The 20,131-nt window shown below is 51.0% G+C and overlaps 1 protein-coding gene across 1 annotated transcript in view; it reads right to left on the bottom strand.

Annotated features, from left to right (window-relative positions):
• The window catches only part of YPEL2 (yippee like 2), a 34,235-nt gene extending 15,658 nt beyond the window's left edge, over positions 1–18,577 (bottom strand). Inside the window, exons 1-2 of the mRNA XM_050321739.1 lie at positions 18,494–18,577; positions 6,945–7,257 (exon numbers count right to left, since the gene is read on the bottom strand). Coding sequence (XP_050177696.1) covers positions 6,945–7,061 — 117 coding nt within the window. The 5' untranslated portion in view covers positions 7,062–7,257; positions 18,494–18,577. The remainder of the gene's footprint in view (positions 1–6,944; positions 7,258–18,493) is intronic.
• Positions 18,578–20,131: the final 1,554 nt, after the last annotated feature.

The following is a 20,131-nucleotide window of genomic DNA, read 5'->3' on the forward strand; positions in this document are numbered from 1 at the left end:
CAGAGGAAGCAGCAGATGAAAGGAGAGCTGTTTCCATAAAGAAAGTGATGGATTAGAAAAATCCATTTTTACCCTGTTCTTCCTCCTTGACAGGGAATTCAAAACTATTGTGATTTATTACCTTTCCCCCTCTTTTTTTTTTTGGAAGAGAATGAAATATTTTAACAATCACACAAGAGTTAATTGCTGTATAAACATAGTTATACAAAGAGGTACAAAACTGCTGTGTACCTCTTGCTCTACTAAACAACCATGTCCTGACTAAATAAGAGGCCTAATCCTGCCTGTCTTTGATCCCACTGTGGACAGAATGATCCCAGGGAACACAGGGATTGCAGGGCAAAGCCCACAGGAAGCAATTACACAGGGCAGAAAGACCTAACTGAGGTGGCTGGGCTGGGGAACAGGCACTCTAAATTCTCACCACACGGCTCAGATTTCATATCCTGACTTTTTCCTGCAAAGGGCATTGATTGTTTATTCCCTCTCCAACACAGGCTGCTCAGAGGGGCTCGAACAACAGATCCCAACCCGTCTGGGAAATGATCCTGGCATGGGTTTGTCTCCCAAAGTTCACTCCTGCCCGATAAACTCTCGACCTCCTGCGAAGGAAAAGGCCCATTTAACAACCTGGATGACACCTTGTTCCACTGAAAACCGAAAGCCTCTCTCAATCCACGTTTCATTTTAAAATTAATGTCATTTTAAGCTTCAGGGAAGCCAAGAACCACAAGACACCTTCCCAGCAGTGAGCTGGGGAGCTAAAAACCACTCAGCTTTGTGCTGTTCCATCACTCACAGCTCCAACTCTGACACCTGCAATCAAGGGCAAGCTCTGAATAATACCTGGAAGTGGCAACTCATCAGGGAACAAGAGCTGACAAGCAAGGACCCAAGAGCTACTGGACAGCTTCTGGAAATGTGCATAAAGCTGATAAACCTGGTGCATGAAGAGCTGCAGCAAAAATAAATGAACAGCAGCTTTCAGTGCAGGGCTGAGCCAGCGGGACCAACACGGTTCCAAAATGATGGGCTGAGAAGATGCCACTGCTGAGCCTGAACAAGGAGAGCAGCCCTGTCCCCATTCCTAAAAGGGTGTTGAAATGCTAAAGGTGGAGAAGAGAACCACAAGAATCTGTTTAGCCTGTCCAAAAAAGTGATCCAGAGTGACCTTGGTGACTGCACATCCTGACCTTTTCCAGCAAGGAATGGCAGGTACTAGAGATGTGTTTTATTAGGAAAAGAAGCAAAATAATGGCCAGTGACAGGAAGCACAAGTCAGACAAACCTGAATTCAAAGTCTCTGATTTTTAATGGTAAGGATGATTAACCACTGGGGAAAAAAAAAAAAAAAATGACCCAAGGGAGCAGTGAATTTCCCCCCTTGAAGTCCTCAAATGGAGATTTGAGTGCTCTTTCCCTGAGAGAACTGCTGAGATGCACTGGCCCATGTTCCAGAGGAGGTCAGATGTGATGATGTGATGGCTCCTCCTGCCCTTAAGAGCTCATTAATGTGGAGCTGGGAACTTAAAATTCCTATTTGGGAAGACACAAGATCTACTTCTAAAGCAAGGACAAAAAGCTGTGTAATGAAAAATAAGAACCTGCCCCACGAGAAGGGAACACCCATCTCAGCTCATACACTGCTTTTTTCCCCCATGATGGAAATGCAGGATTTTCTCTTGGCTCGTCTTGGGACACTGAAAGACTCCTTTTTCCTCTAGATTAAAAGATTACCACGCTGGAATTTTAGGATTATTGTTCCAGCTTCTGTGCATGTTCCCCCCACCCAGCAAACAACTCCTTCGAGGTGAACTCACACACAAATAACCAGCTGGTTCCTGGGAAAGAAAGCACCAGGAACATTGAATTTTGTGCACACACAGGAAAGGAAAAGGCAAAGAGCCAAACCCAAAAGCCCCAGTGACTGCTGCTCCACTTCATCTCCACGTGGTGCCTCGAACTCAGGTAGCTGAATTCCTGAATCCATCCACAACTTATCAGGACGTTGCACCAAAATTTCAGATCCTTTATAAAGAGCCCCCAAGTTGCAACCTGGGGCAAAGTTTGATGTTTTCAGAGTGCCAGAAATCTCCCTGAGGGGCTGCTGGACCAGCACCCCCAGGCTGGGAAGGAACCAGGCCACAAAGACTGGGAGTGAGTTTTGCTGATGAAACCTTTCCACTCCTGACTGAGAAGATCAAAAAAAAAAAAGAGCTTCTAAGTGCTCCCTCATTAACAATCCAACCCCATTTGAGACAGTCAGGCACACAGGAGTGCTGTATTTTTCCTAAATTCTCAGTGCTGGAGGAGCTGCAGCAGCCCTTTGTGTTGAGGAATTTCACATCCATGTTCAGCAGAGGCTCCGTGCAGACATCAAAGGGAAACACTCAAACCTCCTCACCAGCCTTAGGCAGCTCCAGAGGAGACATCACTGCAGAATGTTTAGCAGTTGGATCACAGAAATGCAAGGGGGGGGAAAAAAAAAAAGAAACTGCAGGACGCCCACAAGACATTCTCCACATATTTCCATAATCAGGGAGGTTTCTGCTGAATTACAGTTCACATGGCAGAAAAAAATCAGCAACCAAGACACCCATGTGGCAATTCTGGCCTGCATCTTTGTGCTCTCTCTGTTCCCAACCCTTTTTTCCTGGGCACCAAGCACATATGGAACAAAACCAGAGAAAAGGGCTGACCAAGTGTGAATAACAAAGAATAAGTAGGAATCAGCACCTCATCTGCTGTTCTGGGGAGGAGAAAGGTGCTCTTCACCCTTGCTGAATGTCTGGTTTTGTTAACTGTTCCTCCAGGCCCCTGCTAGAAAACCATGCAGAAGGCACATTTCTCCAGAAAAGCCCCTTTGTCTGCTTTCTGGAGAGGTTTTGCCACCACTCATTGTGGGATTTTATATTTTTCTTAAACACTCTCCAAGCCATGGGATGTTGTGCCTGGGAAGGAGAGATGTAACAAGAAGTGCCTTTCACTTAAGTTTTGGCAATTTGGAAGACACTGAAACGTGCTTTTTAAGTACAGCTTTTCTGGCACAGTGGGTTTGTTTTTACAGCAAATCCACAGAGGAGGATTGGGACACACTGTACCAGTTTGGAAGAGCAGACAGGACCTGCTCCAGAGCTTTATCTTCCAAGGAGACCTGACAAAAACAGCAGCACTCCACTGTACAGGTGGGCAGAGGAGGAACAAAGACACCCAGTGACTTACTCGAGGTCACACAGGAAATCTGTTTGAGTTCCCACTCAGGCACTGGAAAAATCAGTGAAACAAGAGCAGGTACTAAATTTGGCACGGCCTTTTAAATGATGCATTGCTCCAAGGGAACAAGAACCTCCAGTCATGCTAACCCAGCCACCGAAGGAAAAGCAGTTACTCAACCCCACCCAATCTATCTGATCACCTTCCTACTTCCTGAGTCAATCAGGCCTTTCTTGGCCAGACGGTCCAACCCACAATTTAGATCTTGTTACAAAGCAGACCCACTAAACCACTTTCTCCCTAGGGCTGCAGGAGATAAAAGGCCGGAGCAAGAAGCATTTTGGTAACCCTGGCTTCGTGTAACAGCTTTGGATTTTCTTAAAAGCCTCAGCATTGATTATTTTCTTTAAATAGCAATGGCTTATTGAGGAACCTTCTACCCCTTTTAAGGCACAAGGTTTTCCTTAGGTAGGAAAAGAAAATAAAAACTGCCCTGCCAAGGCTTATTTGTCAAAGAGTTTCAGGTACCCAGGGCTGGCAAAGCACTCTGAAGTCACAGTAAGTTAATGCTGGTGCTGCAGGGCTAAGAGGGGAAACTCGGGAGATGGAGAGGAAATAAAAGCATGGATTGACAGGGAACAATCCTGGGATTCAGCTCCAGCTCGTGTTTCAGCCAAGGGAACGAGCCAGGGCTGCAGGCTGGGGGTACCCAGAGGGGCTGAGGACAGGAGGAGCAGCCCAGCTCTCCCGTGGGCTCTGCACCCCTCGGGGCTCAGGGAACGAGGAATTAATTCCATGGAGCCAACCCCCCCCTCCCATCACCCTGCTGTTACATAAAAGCCTGTTTTCTGGGGAATGTTTCCAAGGATGGTGCCATTTGGGCTGTTTTGATTCAAGTGACAGTCAGGTTTGGGAGGAGATAACACCACAGGCTGAGGAACGCTCCAGTCTGCAGAGTCTCCCACTCCCTTTCCCGTCCCCACGGCGCTTGTGCCTTCCTTCCGCTTGCCACATTTTCTTGTGGAAAACAAGCACGACAACTGCACTGCCTGGTTCTTGATGCTGGGATGAAAGAACTGCACAAGGCCTCGGGGAGATGTTTCCAACTCAAACAGATTAAAAAACACTATTTAAGTTTGCCTGGGAAAGTTTCTACGCATTTTGGAGCCCCCCCCCCACCGAGGCAGGGACTGTTCTGGTAAACAGCCCCTTGTACAAGTCATGGTTCATGCACAGCTACTTTTATAAGGTTTTCAGTTATACAAAGATGTGCCTTATTAACGTTTACAGCCCTGAAAAATAAATCCTAAGCCCCCAAACCCTTTGCTAGTGCTCCACCAGCACTGTGGCCCCACCTATTAATTTACACCTCAGTCTAAGTGAACTTTTAGAAGGAGCAGACCCCACAGCTCACTGGAATTAACACTTCCACAATTCACACACAGCCTTATACTGTGCTCTCCTCCTTTCCCTCGTGTCTGTATTTTAGCAGTCAGCATTCCTGGGCAGTTTCTGCAGGACAGAAGCTAAAATTCCAAGCAGTTGGCAGCACTGGCATTGCCCTGCTGGAAGCTCCTCAGCCTGCAAAGCTGGCTGCACTGGAGCATGGGCATGGAACAAGGAGGGGAAGGAAGGAAGCACCGAAGGTGAAAGCACTGGGAATGCACAGCCCTTGTGTTTTCCCTGGCTGGGGACCAGCTACCTCGAGAGAAAAAAAAATCAGAGCACAAACTCTCATCTGCTGCAAAAGCAGCAAGGAAAACAAGCTCCTTCTTCATCCAGCGAAGCACCTTCGGTGTCCCAGCACAAAATCCGGGGGATAAACTCTCCCAGTGAGCAGGCAGGGGAGTCACTGCCCTGCTCTCCTGCCCCATCTCACAGTGCACAGGAGTCTGAAGTCACAGAGCTGCCCCAAAAAGGCTGAAGGTGTTTCCCCCCCAGGGCACAGACTGTGGTTACATTTCCATTTCACAACTCCTTTCTGCTGAGGAAATGCACAACCTCCTCCTCTTGGAAGGCTCTGCAGTCCCTCAAGGACAGCTCTGGGAACCACTGCAGTTGGGCCAGGACAGGAGGAGCCCCCGAGTAACATCCTAATGGGAATCCTGTCTGCCCAGAACCTGCACAACCCCAGACTGCAATTAGCATTATTCATCCCAGAACATTTCAATTCCAGTTTCTGGCAGGGAGAACGCGCCACAGAGGTAACACATCAACCTGGCCCACGCAACAGCCCGGAGAAAAAAGGAGGGAGACAGACTCCGATGGGGGGTGACGGCTCTGAGCTCCCACCACGGAAATCCAGCAGGATCTCCAGGGCTGCTGGTGCCAACCCTGCAAGGACAGATGCCCTTGGTGCAAGGTGACACCCTGCAATCTTCTCTGTGCCAGCAGGAAGAGGGGAAGCACTGCACGCTCCCCCCATGGACACGGCACCTCCGTCCCTGCTGATCCCGGCTTTTCTCCGTTCAAGTCGCACACAAAGAGCTCACAGCACCGATTTCCAGTCCCCTCAGCTCATAAATCTTCTGCTGTGTCTGCTCTTTTCCTGAGCACAGATTTTGTGAGCTGAACAAACTTCACGGAACGGTTGTTCCAAGGCAGCCGAGCCGTGAGCGCAGCCAGGCACTGCAGGCTCCGACACACGCTCCCAGCAAGCTCAGTTTTCACACTTCAGAACCAGATCCTCTCACTGCCCTGCTCCCTCTGCATCAAAGGCCCCTGATTTACTGGCTCTGAAAGCTTTTAATTTACCTTATCCTCGAGACCCTTCGCCCTCTGACCAACAGATGAGAACACAGGACAGAACCTTTCCACCCTCCCCAGCTCAGAGCACATCCCACCGCCCATCCCTTGATTTTTCACTCCCAAAGTGTCCTGGTGATAGAATGGCAAAAATATGAGGGTTTGAGCACCAACTCAGGAGTCTTTGGAAACCATCCCACACTCTGACAGAGGCATCAGAGAACCTTCCCTCAAGCAGGGGCTTTAGTCTTGCCTCTTGGTACAGCTCTGAGTTTACAGAGACAACTTCTCCAGGTGCTTCTCCTCCCAACCACGACCGTGCAACAACCCCCTGGCTCTGCTGGGGGGTGTGTCCATGGACAACAAGTATTGGGAAGGTGATTCCCACAGTCCTGACCATCCGTGAGGTTTCACAGCTGGAAATGAGAGGGAGGAGGCTCATGGGAAGGGTCAGAGCACCTGTAAGCACTCCAGAGGGCTGGCTTTGGAATCCTGTCCCCACTGCTGTTTTCAAGGCCATAGCATCATAGAATATGCTGAGTTGGAAGGGACCCATCAGAATCATCAAATCCAACTCCTGGCCCTGCACAGGACACCCCAAGATTCCCATTCCGTGCCTGAGGGTGTTGTCCAAACACTTCCTGAACTCAGACAGGTTTGGTGCTGTGACCACTGCACAGGGCAGTCCCTGTGGGAGCCTGTTCCAGTGCCCACCCACTCCCTGGGTGAAAAACCTTTTCCTGACACCCAACAACCTCCCTGACTGAGCTGCAGTCGCTCCCTCGGCTCCCGTCACAGTCACGGGGTGAGGAGCTCGGCACCTGCCCCTCCTGAGGATGTCAAAGACCACAATCCCTTAAAACCAGAACAGCAGCTCACAGACAGATCCTCTGGGCCCAGGGCCCATTTTCCAAGTGAAAAGGGAGGCACTGGGTAAGGCCAGGCCCTTCCACGGCAGCTGAGCCGAGGTGAGGTAGGGAACATACCTTGGAGATGAGCTCATCGTGGTTGGCCAGGTGGGCCCTGCAGTGGATGCAGCTGTAGGTCCTGTGGCACGAAGGCAGATACGCCTGGAAAGTCTTGGACCTCGTCATCTTCACCATTGGAGCCACGGAGCGCTGGGTGAACTCTGGGGTGGCCCAGGAGGCGCTCCCGCAGGACGGGTCGCACGGGAAACACCGGAACACGCAGGTAAAGGCCGTGGTTTGGCAGGGGAGGGGTGTGTGGGGCAGGCTCCACACGCTGGTGACGCTGCACAGGAACACACTCGGGCAGCAGCAGAGGGGACTTCACACCAACCTGCGCTGGGAAAACAAGAGACACCACGCTCAGCTCACAGAGGTGACAACGGCCCACAGGGTGATGGAGGGTTTGATCAGGGCAGCCAGGAGTGATGGCTGTGGATTAGATCAGGAGCACAGATATTTATTCACAGCTCAGCACTGACTTGCTGACTGCCCTCACCTCTCCCCGCTGCCATTATCTGCCATCTCCCTATCGCTCCAGCACTGCAATCTCCAGTCGCTCTTCCGGCCCTTAATGGGTTTGGGAATGACTACCGAGGTGCTGAGATGGCTTTCAGCAAGCCTGGTCTCCCAGAGAGCTCTGGGGAAATGCACATGTCAAGGCCCAGCTCTCCACAAAGCCAGAGGGACCAGAGTCAGCCCTGCCAGCTCCTGTCCTGGGTCACTCACAAATGGGACACCCCAGAAGCCCATGGGAAAAGAGGGAGCTGGACCTGGCTTTTCTCAGCCACCAGGTGAGCACACGAGTCACCAAACCAGTTTTTCTCTCCATTCTGCCCTGGTTTTCACACGGGAAATGGAGGATTCCTGCCTTCCACTCCCCTCCAGAACTCCCTGAGAGCTCTGAAGGTTGAAGCCACTCTCTAAACTGCACTCTAGTACTTTATTTTTTTTTTTAATCTGAACATCTGACAGCAGCCAAAGCAAGGCACGGCCTCTGAAGACTGTTCCTGATAGCAAGAGACAGTTAAAAAACCCTGTTCAGGATGGAAACACCATTTTACAGAGCAACATCATCTGACAGCACCTGCCAGGCAGCTCAAGGCTGGGTCTCTTTGTGTTGGTAGAAATCTCTTTTTCAGATCCCACAACCTGTAAGCTGCAAATGTTTCTTTTGATGGTGGAAGAAGCCTGAAGGAAGCAGATCCCTGATCCATGGCGTGCATGCACCTTCTGCAGATTAATCATGAACTCTGCCTGCTCCTCCCAAGAGGATTTTCCTTCCCATAAAACGTGTGATCCTCTTCAGTCTCCTGAGCCTGCACTTTGTACATCAAACACTGGGACAACAGCAGCTACTCCCCTACCACCACCTCCCATCCCCAAAATGAGAAAACCAAGAAACAACATGACATGGTTGGAAAAGCAGATTCAAGGTATTTAAGTTGCTGCTGGAAGGGTGACCCACTGAACCTCCTGCTCAACGCAGAGGTGACACCAATATGACAACAGGACACCCATTTTTGCCTCTTTTTCCTAAATATTTTTCCTCTGCTCTCCAGGAGGCAGCTCCCTCAAAAGGGAGGGAAAAAAAAAGAGTCTTACTCATCCATGAAACTGCTGATAGATCATATCTATCCTGATCATAACAGTCAGCGCTTCCACAGCAGTTTTCATTCTTAAAGCTCTTTGCAAACACCAACTAATCAGATTAACCTCTTCCAATTAAAGTTACAGCCCCAGCTCTGCAGGGCCCATCCTGACACAGAAGGGTTCACTTCCCAGCCTGGTAGAGGATAAATCCCCTCAAAAAGGGGGTCTTGCCAGGGATTGATGTGCCCAGTTGCCAAGCAGGCTCCCTGGGCACTGTCTGCTCCACAGCTCTGGGGTTCAGCAGGATTTGCCTTTGACTTTAATCAGAGAAGGCAGAAATCAGACAGTCCTCACCTGTATCCTGCCCCAGCTCCCCACGTGCACCAGAATTCTGTCAAACCATTGACAAACAACTGAGTCAGCTTTGCATCACAGCTCTGACTTCCCTCCAAGGCGAGGAGCACTTTGAGGACTGCACCCTGAACGTGCACCAGGGCAGAAAGCAGATGGAAACCGAGGCAGAGCCCCTCCTGATGCTCTGCTGATCAGGTGGGAGGAAAAGCAACACCTCCCAGCCTTCCTGAGCTAAGCAAGGCCAGCCTTTCCAGTCAGCAGACAGCAGAGCCATCCCCCAATTCCAAGCCCCTGATTCAGCAGCTGATTTGTGACGTGCCAGCCCCGATGGAGCTCAGAACCTGCAATCTGGGAGCCTCCAAGGGCAGGGAAGCAGGAGACAGAGTGTGCTCCTTCTGGGGCCAAGTGCAATCGGATCCCAAGGCACCAAGCCCTGTCTGGGAGATTCCAGGGACAGACCATCTGGAGGGAAGCACGAGCAAGGGCTGGCAACCACTTCACCTGCTTCCTGAGTGAGAAACCAGGCTGAGTCTGAACCCCAGACGTGACTGATCTGTAATGAAATGGTGCAATCCCTCCTTTACTTCACCAGGGATCACTAAATACACCAAGTTTTCCCTCTTCCCTCCTGTAATGCCATGCCAAACTTTCCTTTCCTGATCAGCTGGAAAACCCACAGCCCCCCCCCCCCCAAAAGCTTGCTGGAGACAAAAATGAATCCCAAGCAGAACAACACAACAGCAACCCCTTAGTTTGGAGTTTGCTGACCCCTCTGTCCAGGCCTGCCAAGCATCACTGCCCCAGAACAATGAGCAAAGCAGGAAATCCTACAGCTGCCTTTAGCTGACAGGGAGATGAACACACAGAGAATTATCTGCACAAGCATTTCATGAGCACTCGTTTGTCTGACCTCATAACACACTTAACGTCAGCAAAAACATCTGACCTTTCAGAGAAAAGGGAACCAGATGATATCAGAGCACAGACTGAGATGAACTGCAGCTCCTGCTCTCTGGGCCGTGCTGAGGAGACAAACTCCACCTCTCTGCTTGGGGGGGATGAAAATTTGGGAGCCAGGATCTTGGTGGGAAATGTAGTTAAGGAAGTGCCTTGACTGAAAACTGGAGGTGACCATCATTTATAAAGCACTGCCTGACAGTTTGATCACCTGGGCTTGATCTGCCAAGCTCTCTGTCCTCATCACAGTACGGGAGAGGAGGGAAAACCAGCAGGGAACGCGTTCTCACATCCTACAGGCACAGCCAGCAGCTTGTAAGGACTCATTTCTGTCTTAAATATCACCCTGAGAGGTGTTCAGGGGTATCTGTGGCTCCCAGCAAGGCCCAAAACCAACCTCCTGGATTTTTTCAGCACTGGTGACCAACACACTTGAATTAAAACACAATTAAGATCTAATGGTGCAGTTGCTCTGCTGCAGAGGATGAATTTAGGATGTGCCTCTGCTTTTTGGAAGGAAGAGAAATCTCTCTCTGGGCTGGCCACACTCAAGTCAATAGAACAGAAAGTTGGGCCTATTAATTAGTTCACAACAGGTCAGGCCACTGGTTCAGACAAGAGGAAGGAATTCTAAAGGAAAAGCTTTCAGTTTGTTGTGGCTGTCAGGGAGGGAATCAGCTGAGTGTTCTGCCTGCCTGCACTGGGGATGTTGGGGCTGCTCTGCCTAATCCTGCTGAGTTTTCAGCAGATTCAGCTCCAGGAAGGGAAAAAAATCATGACACACATTTCACCATCCAGGCAATTTTTTGGTCCAGAATTCTCCCTCCACCTGTGGGTGTCCAACACGAAGCTGTCAGCAATTCAGGAAGCACAAAAAAAAAGGAGAAAGTCTGTGCCAAACACTTGCCAGACAAGGCCACTGCATGTCCATATGTCACATGGCAGAGACCAAAACCAACCCCCCACAAAGCCTAATTTTGAACAGAACTCGTTTACAATGAGGGTCAGGTGCAAATGCTCCTGTTCATCGTGGCAGGAGAAACCACAGGTTTGTTGGGCCTGAAGGTTTGTTTTATGGGTTATTTGATTTTCAAGATAAACCTCAGCCTGGGAAATACGTATTGGATTATACCAAATGCTACAGAAAGAGGCCTGTAACAGCTCTGGAATAATGCAGGTGTTGGGAAATTCAACCTTTCTTCTTTGTCTTATGCCCAGTGCAAGGAATGCAAGGAAAGCACAGGAGGAATTGGGTTTGGAGAGTTCTCTGTGTGTAGGTCCCAAACTGTGGCTGCCTGTGCTGCTCCAGGGTCTGAGCATGATCCCAAGGAAATGCCTGAGGTCAGTACACTCCTTACCAGGGTTTCCTTGACAAAACCTGCCTTACCATTACTCAGTGGGCTGCAGTTTGAAGGGGGCAGGTTGGTCTCTAACTGAGGTCTGGCTTTGATGCCCAGTTTTGCTTCCCCGTGGATTTATCAGAATGTTGGGTGTGGGACCCTCAGAGGCAGCAGGCACAGCTCAGGAGCATTTTAGCCCCTCAGGAGCATTTCAGCCCCTCAGGATGGGGCCCAGCAAGGAGAGCTCCTGGGGTGGGGCAGTTTGGGGCAGCTCTGGAGCTCCCCAGCACCACAGGATGGTGGGAGCTCCAGGAAAGGGGATCCAGCTCGTCCGAAGGTGGGAGGGTGGGACGTGCATTGGGAAAGGCCTGGAAGGAAGGGTGAGCACTCTGAATTTAACACAAGGGAAAGCCAGAAAGGAGTTTAAGCAGCAGATGGGTGAACAAAATGTGCTTTACTCCTTCAGCATCGAGGTGTTGAAATGCACCAATTCCAACCCCTCCCCCTGAGGTGACACTGGAGACAGCTCAGCTGCACCAGCACAGCCAACAACAGGGATCTGAACCAGGAGTGTCCTTCTCTACCACCTTGGGCTCCTCCAGCTCATCCTCCAAACGCTGGGAACAGGAAGGTAATAAGAGAACTGGCAGAAGATGGGCAGGAATCCTGTGTATTTATTTTTATCAGATGCAGGGACACAATTACCCCACAATTACTTATATTTATATTTAACCCCCTTTGTCCCTCTGGGTACCTCCTTCACTTCATCTCTGCAGGCTGGAGACAACAGGGAAAAGAGGGATGGCTGGAGGGGTGGAAAAAGGTGATACCAACGGCAAACAACAGCCCAAACATCTGCCAGGAAACCACTAGAGGGCCTCAGGAAGAGCTGCAGCAGGAGGCGATCCCGGCCTGCGAGATCCACAGGGAATCCAGGACTGGATTGGTGCCAACCCCCTGCACCTGCCGTGCCCCACTTACCACGGGCAGCCTGGCAGGAAAAACCCCCCAGTGTGACCCTGCTGAGCAGCCAGAGACACCAAACCCAGCCAAACTGGCCCGGGGATTCTACTCAGCACATCTCAAAGCCTGGGGTTGGTGGGTTTGTTGTTTTGTTGTTTTGTTTGTTTTTGTTTTTAAGATCAGCGATTTGTCACTTCGTGGTCTCTCAAAATTCTTCTCCTCAAAAGCAGACACAGCACCCCACAACAAACCCCCTGGCCTGTCTCTGATGGAGAGACTTTCTATAAGGGATCACATGGAAAATACATAAAAATGAGTTGAAACCTCAAAGGAACAAAGAGCAAATTTTAAAACTCACTTTGGGTGAGAGTTTCATGTAAGTCTGTCTGGCTTTGTCACTATTAATCCACTGAAATCCACTAAAATCCATTAAACTTATTAAAAACAAAGTAATTTTTTTTTAAAATATTTTTAAAAAATTGGTTCTTTACACAGATGATTTACTGCCTGGCAATTTGGAGATTGACTCAAAAGTTTCACTTATTATTTTTTTAATAACACCCACACCAGTGCATTTTCGGGTTCTCAAAGTGCTGAGAAGCAAGTCCAGAAAATCCTGCATTCCAAGCAAAACCTTTCTTGCATGAACTACAACACTCAGAGAAGTGGGAAGGGAAAGGATGGGTCAAAGCAACCCAGTGAAGATGGGGCAGAGATGGTTCTTTCAGAACTGCTCACTCACCTCTCCCTGAGGTTCAGAGCAAAGCAACCCCCTCAGCCACGCCATGGACAGCACTGGAGAGCAGGGAAGGGAAGGAATTCTGGAAATTTTAATCAAATTCTTTCCAATTTCCAATTTTATTACCTTTCCCAGGCCTGTCTCTGGAACCACAGGCACAGGGCCTGCAGGATGCAGCCTCTCCCCAGGAATGAGTGGCACCTCTGGCTGAATTCTCTTCCCACTCTCCGAGGGGTTGCCTGGCAGCAATATCTTTGCAATGCAGAAGAGGCTGCGCTGCTGATAAGGAGCAGCGTGGCAAGATTAGAGCTGCAGGCTGCCCACCCCAAATCCAGCACCTCCAAATCCAGCCCCAGTGTCCAGCTGCAGGCTGCCCACCTCCAAATCCAACACCTCCAACTCCAGCACCTCCAAATCCAACACCTCCAAATCCAACACCTCCAAATCCAGCACCTCCAAATCCAGCACCTCCAAATCCAGCACCTCCAGCCCCAGTGTCCAGCTGCAGGCTGCCCACCTCCAAATCCAACACCTCCAAATCCAGCACCTCCAAATCCAGCCCCAATGTCCAGCTGCAGGCTGCCCACCTCCAAATCCAGCACCTCCAAATCCAGCTCCAGAGGGGCATCCCAGCTGGGCAGGACTGACTGGAAACAAGGAGTGCTTTTTTTGCTCCCACCAGCAAATCCCCCGAAGCAAAGCTGCAGGCTGGGCTGATTTCACACCCTCCTGACTCCATTTCCTCCTGTGCATTTTACAGAAGCTGTGCCAGCACCCCCAGGATGGGGTGACAGCCCTTCCTTCATCTGAAGCAGCCAAGGAGGCAGGAAATAATCGAGTGATTAAAACACAATTCCTCAGCTCAGGAAAGCCCCACATTCAAGATATGGTCACATTTGGAGCCACAGATCAAGGACTTGGCCAGTCTTATCGACAAACAGACTCCTACATAAAGAAACAGGACCCTCACTTTGCTATTCCAGCACCAGTGTGAACTAAAGGCATCAAGGAAAAGCTCTTTCCACCCAACTGACCATTTACTGACAAAATGGAAACACTCTTTATCTTCCCAACGTCTCATTTTGATTTGTTTTAATTGCAGAACAGTCTGGCTGTCCAAATCATCTCCTATCATTACATTTTTTTGGGTGCTCCTTAGATGGCTCTATTATCTCCCTTTCTGGCAAAGGCAGGAATGACTGGGATTCAATTAATTGGGTCTGCTGGATGGATCATCTGTTTCCCTGATAAAAGCTGGGCACTGACAGGGAACACGGCGAGAACATTTATCTGTTCCAAAGGATCCTTCCAATACCCTCAAAGACATTAAAGAAGGATCTGCCACAGCTGCCTGTCACGATTTACTGTTTGCAAGCTGCCCTTGTGGAGCCCTGGAAGTTTTCACCTGCTCACAGATCCTGTTTGCTCAGAGGGAGCATCTTTTACCTGCCCAGCAGCTCATCTGTCTCAGGACAGACACGGATTTTACTTTCTACTCTAGCACATCTCCCTCTTTTCTGAGGAAAGCCGAGGAGAAGGTGGTGAATTCTGACCCACCTCTGCCAGAAACACTTTTAATGCAACAGCTAATGTATTAACAAGGGACAGCCACCATCCTCACCCTCCTCCAGCAACACCGTGTCAAGGGGGCAAAGTCAGGTGAAGATTTAGAGCTTGAATCTTCACCTGACAGACCCTTTATAACTGAATCTAGTTTAAGAAGGTCAAGTCAGCTGTTACCTCGCCAGTTTTTGTCATTAGTTCCTCCTGGATATCCTCTCCAGCCTGGCTGTGAGTGCCAAGGTACGTGAACTGCCTCACCCCTCGCAGCCCTGACCAATGTTTGAGATGGGAGTTCCTGGGGCTCTCGTTGAGATTTCTTATTTCCCCACAGTTAATAATTAACCCCATCTCTTTTTTTTTCCTTTGTCTGTGCTGCTGGACAATCTGTTTTTAGCCCTGGGCCATCCTTTAGCCATATTTTAGCAGTGAAACCTCCATCTCCCAGAGCTCCAGGGCTCCGAAATGCCGGGGTCACCCCACGGTTTTGTCCTCGCGGCGCAGCGAGTGCCAACGTGAAACAGGAGAAGGGACAGAGCTCTGACACCACTCTGCCTCCCCTCCCAGCGGATCAAACAGTCCTCTGAAGGGCAAATTCAAAGCATCCCCAGCTTTTGAAACCTGAAGTTACTTTTTTGAGCCTTCCAAGGCTCGACGGCCAGAGTTTGGTTGCGTACGAGTCACAATGTCAGGGAAAGAAAAAAAGAGTCAAAACCTGATGTATTTCTGGGAATCAGCAAAACACCACGCATTTTAATATGCCAGATAACACCTGAGCAGGTGTAAAAGAACTGATCTCTAGCTGGATGTGTGAGGAGACAGGAAGGCAGCTCCTACAGGCTGCATTCCCTTAACTCCAGTGACTCACACTGCCTGGCACTATCATCTGTTAAAGCAAGAGTGAAGCAGGGATAATAGCTATTTACTAAAAACAGAGGAGCGTGATTAGCTTTAATTAGCATTGTCAAGTGACTTGAGATTGTCAGGTACAAGATGTGGGAGAACTAAGTCTCATTAATTATGTTATTTCCTGCAGCCTTAAGTGGCTTGGCCAGTCCAGTGACGCTTCCGGAGACGGAGCTGCTCCCGACGTCCGACACATTCCCGCTCCAGAGGGGGGAAAAACACTCTCAGAAAGGCCTGGAAGATGTGGCTGTTGAGTAAAGGGTCACAGAGAAGAAGAATCAAGAAGGATCAGAGCAAGAACAGCCGCTGGCCCTGACAAATGGGGACAAGAAGGCAAAATGACAAGGCAGAAAACAGGGAGAACCGACTGCCAAATTCCAGGGAGGATGAAGGGCAGGGATCAGTGGGGGCAACAGGGAATGTGATTCAGGCCCAGGACACAGCATTTGTGGAAAATCGTATTTTTATTGCCCTAAAAAGCCCAACCGTGAAATGCCTTTGTTTTGGGAGACAGAAATCCAGGTCCTCAATGGGCATCACCAACACACACGGTGATTTATGGGCTAAAAGATCTGTCCTGGAGCACTCAGGAATCCTAGAGAAGGAACAGTCCATCTCTTCATGGACTAGCCTTGGCTTCTGGAAGGCAAAGGAAACCTGTCCTTAGCTGATAGTTGCTGTGATTAGATCTGGAAGAGAAGATCTGCAAATAAACAGGCATGGAAAAAAGGATCCTGAAGGACCAGCTTACAGGCCTCTGCCAAGGAGGGGGAAAAGCAAGCTGAATATTCTGATTTCAGTGTGATAAATAGACTCTGCTCCCCTGTTCTGCTCTGGGCATCCTGATCAGCTTCAAAGCAGCCACAAGAACTGAATTTCTCCCTTCCAGACTCCACTCCATGACCCTTCCTGAACCCTCTGCCCCAGCTCTCCACTCCTGACCTCTAATGAAGACTCTGCTTAAGCTCAAGCAAACAAACTTCTGCCAATTAATGGCCAGAGCCCAATGAAAGCCTGGCTTTATTGGTGTCCCTTCAAGAGGCTTCCACGCACGTGGTGATGCAAGAACACAAAATAAATGGGTTTTGCTCCTCTGCAATCCCTGCAACGCTTTTGTAGTGCCCCAGCAAGATCAAGGAGCTCCCAACTTTCTAAACTGCCAGCCAGGACCTACCCAGAGTGACCAGTTCCTTAATTAAATTCTCTGTCTGCAACAGGTATTCATTCCATGAGTCAAGGAGCTTTTGAGGGAATGCAGATTTACAGGTAGGGATGTTGTCTTCCTCAACACAACCCTGGCTCAGCTACACCCACCAAAGCAGCAAAGAAAGGAAATCCCTTGTTTAAAAATCCCTGAATTCAGAGGACATGAGGGAGCTTTGCCAGTTATTCCCACCCTGGCACTGTGAAAGACACACCTGCAAAGATAGCTAAAAATTAATAAATAAATGAGAGGCGCACTTGACATCTTCATCAGATGAAAGCAACGTGTCTGCCCTCCCCAGAGCATTCCCAACCTCAGCTTCAAAGCACAACAATCACTTTAACGTGGCCTTTCAGCAGGAGGCAAGAATCAGGGATCCAGGGAGAAAAGGAGAACAGCTTTAATTCCCTGTCCCAGCCCTGCTGTTACACAGCAAACAACGTTTACAAGGAACCAGAGGCGTGGATCCAACACGACGAGATCTCTCGGAGAAAATCAGTGGGAGGGGAGTGCTCTGCGAGGATGAAGTCACAGAACACATCCTTTCCAGGCAGAATCCTCTCACGGATTAGAAGTCAAGCTCCCCTCGGTATCTGCTTGTTTACAACCCTCTAACTCAGCACAGGCCTCTCTGCACTGCCCAGCATAAGCTTTAAGGAACTGTAAACGCATTAGGGAGCAAATCCTCCTCTGGAGCAGGAGCAGGAGCAGGCCCCGAGGAAGGCACTGGCAGCAGGGCAGGTGTTGTGCGTGTCCCTCCCTCCCCAGCTGCTGTCACCGGGCTGACAGGCCTCTGACAGGCCTTCCTCGGGCTGTATTTACAGACACAGGAAGGGGGGGGCAGGTTCACTCCAATCAGCTGCTGCAGGATAAGGAGGAGGGTTCTACTTCTTTTTTTTTTTTTTTTCCCCACCCCGTTAAAATCACGTTCGAAAGCGCAGCGCTTCAAGTCGGTTTGGCTTCAAAAAAAAAAAAAAAAACAACCAAAAAAGCCAGCGTTAAAACCTGAAGCTACGACCCCCGGAGCTCCTCCTGTCACCTCAGGCTCGTGGCTCGAACCCAGAGGTTTCTATGGAGGAGCACAAACCCCTCACCCTGCAGGGCTCTCTGCACGACAGGAGGCTGCTACACCCTCAGCCAGCGGCCACAGCAGCCACGCAGCCCAGCCGAGCTCCCCCGCGCCCGGTTCCGCTGCTCCACGAGCCCCAAGTGCCCGGGACGAGGCCGGGAATGCCCCTTCCAAGGGCTAATCCCGGTGCCCCAGTGCCACCAACCCTGCCGTGATGTCACCGCCTGCAGCGGGCAGGGCCCGGTCTCCAGGGGCTCCGGAGTGTTGGTAAATAAAGACGGAGCTGCTGCCGCGGGACACGGGGCAGGGACACGGGGCAGGGACACGGGGCAGGGACACGGGGCAGGGACACGGGGCAGGGACACGGGGCAGGGCCGCCCCGCACCCGGGGAAGAGGCTGCACCTCCCGGGGGGTCCCATGGCGGGGGTCCCACCTCGAAGCCTCCCGCACAGCTCCGTGAGGGGTTATGGTGCGTTTACAGCGAGATGGGCGGCGAGGAACGACCAGCCCTGCTCCTCCTCCTCCTCCTGCTGCTGCTGCTCCTCGTTACCTCCCGGGGGTCCCTCCCGTCCATCCCCAGCCGGGGGGATCGCACCGACCGCCTCCCCCGCGCACAAAGGCGGCCGCTCGCCCCTCGCCACCTCCGGGGGAGCTCCGTCAGTGCCGGTGAAGGATGCGGGGGGAGCCCCCCGGGGCCAGCGAGGTGGATGGAGGGGGGGACGCGGCGACACAAACGGACAGGGCGACACAAACGGACGCGGCTGTGGCGCAGCTCCGCGCAGCCACACAACCCCAGCACGCCCCGCAGGCCGGGCCCTCCCCGAGGTGCTCGGCTTCCCCCTCACCCCTCAGCGCCGTGCCCGCTCTGCCGGTGCCTCACTCACCGCGGCCGCCCCGAGCGCGTCCCGGCGCGGACCGAGCGCGGCGCCGCCGACGCGCACAGAGCCCTCAGCGCCGCCCCCGCCCCCCCCCACACCTCTTATACCCGTCCGCGCGCCTGAGCGGCGGCGCCGCGGGCCAATCGCCGCCCGCCGCCACATAGCAACACGCCGCCCATTGGCCGAGCGCGGCCGCAGCCCATCTACCGCCAGCCAATGGGAAGGCGGGGGATGGAGGGGGGGAGCGGGAGCGCGCCCCGCGCGCTCACGAGGGCGTGCGCGCGGCTCTTAAAGGGGCCGCGTCCCGTCCCCCCCGCGCGGGGAGATGCGCGGGGATGGAGCCGGGGGGGATGCGCGGGGTAGGGGATGCTCGGGGGGCACTGCAGCACCACGCCGTGACCCCGGGGGTCCCGCCACGCCCGGGTTCCCAAGGCCGGGGCTGCGGGCGCTTTCCAGTGGCTGCGCGTTATTTGCGACCATTCCTGCGCGCGGGTCATCGGCGTTAATAAACGGCTGTAATTAGCGGTGCCTGCTGCTCCGGGGTGGGAGCAGTTCCCACACACAGCCCGAAAACCCACCGATACTATGTCGGCTGATCTCTGAGATCATAATTAACACGAGGAGTAATTGCACAATGAAGATATCCCGTATTTCTGCTGGAAATCTCCATCAGCTCCATCGCTGGTTTTCTCCAGCGCTGATCTCGGGAATCTTGTGCCCAAACACCCCAGCGCAGCCCTCTGTCCATCACACACACAGCAAACCCAGCCAGAGGGCAGGGGCACAATTAAAAGCCGCCCTCTCCCAGCACCCTAATTAAGACACGAGCTCCCAGCAGCTCTGAACGAGGTAATTTGAAGGCTTTTTAGTCCCAGCTCAGCGTTTGAGTGCTAATTACAGTAATTCATCACTGGACAAGCACAGGTTTAATAAGCCCAGGCTGGGTTGGGGTGGAAGGGACCTCAAAGCTCCTCCAGTTCCACCCCAGGTTGCTCCAAGCCCCGTCCAACCCAGCCTTGGACACTTCCAGGGATGGGGTTTTGAATTAATGTTTCTTCTCTCCCCTTTCCTCACACCCAAGGATAAAAGTTCTACATCTTACAGGCTGAGATGGATTTGCTTTGTGAGCTTATTCTTGCTCTAACACTCCACTGCTTTAGCAAATTCTTAATAGTTTAAGCAACTCTGCAGTAATTGGTAATTCCTAAAGACTGAAAGGGCAATGATCTGGTTCAAATGTTAAATATACAGATTAATACTAAGCAAGGGGTGATAAAAGGCAATATTTCTATTAGTTGTGATATTCTTTCTTATTAGATGTGGCTAGAAAAATTCCAACCTACCTTGTGATATAAATTAAATCTATTTTTCTTCCATACCCCCCTGATCACATTACTAAGCAGCTGCCAGCTGGTTAAAGGGTTCTACCTCCAGATTTTAAAATTTAAAAAAAAAATAAAGGACATTTTTTTTCCCCCCTGTACACTTCAAATATCCTCTTATTGAAGATTCGAGCACCAAGAAAATTGCTGTGTTGAAATTCAGCTGCACTGAACGTTTCTGGACAAGATTATCTGCAGGAAGTGGTGGCAAACTTTGCTTGAACTTTTAAAATCACCCTGACTGGTAGTAAAGTAACCACAA

Source organism: Myiozetetes cayanensis, unplaced genomic scaffold, assembly GCF_022539395.1.
Source record: "Myiozetetes cayanensis isolate MyiCay16 unplaced genomic scaffold, myiCay2020 scf27, whole genome shotgun sequence".
Taxonomy (NCBI): Eukaryota; Metazoa; Chordata; class Aves; order Passeriformes; family Tyrannidae; genus Myiozetetes; species Myiozetetes cayanensis.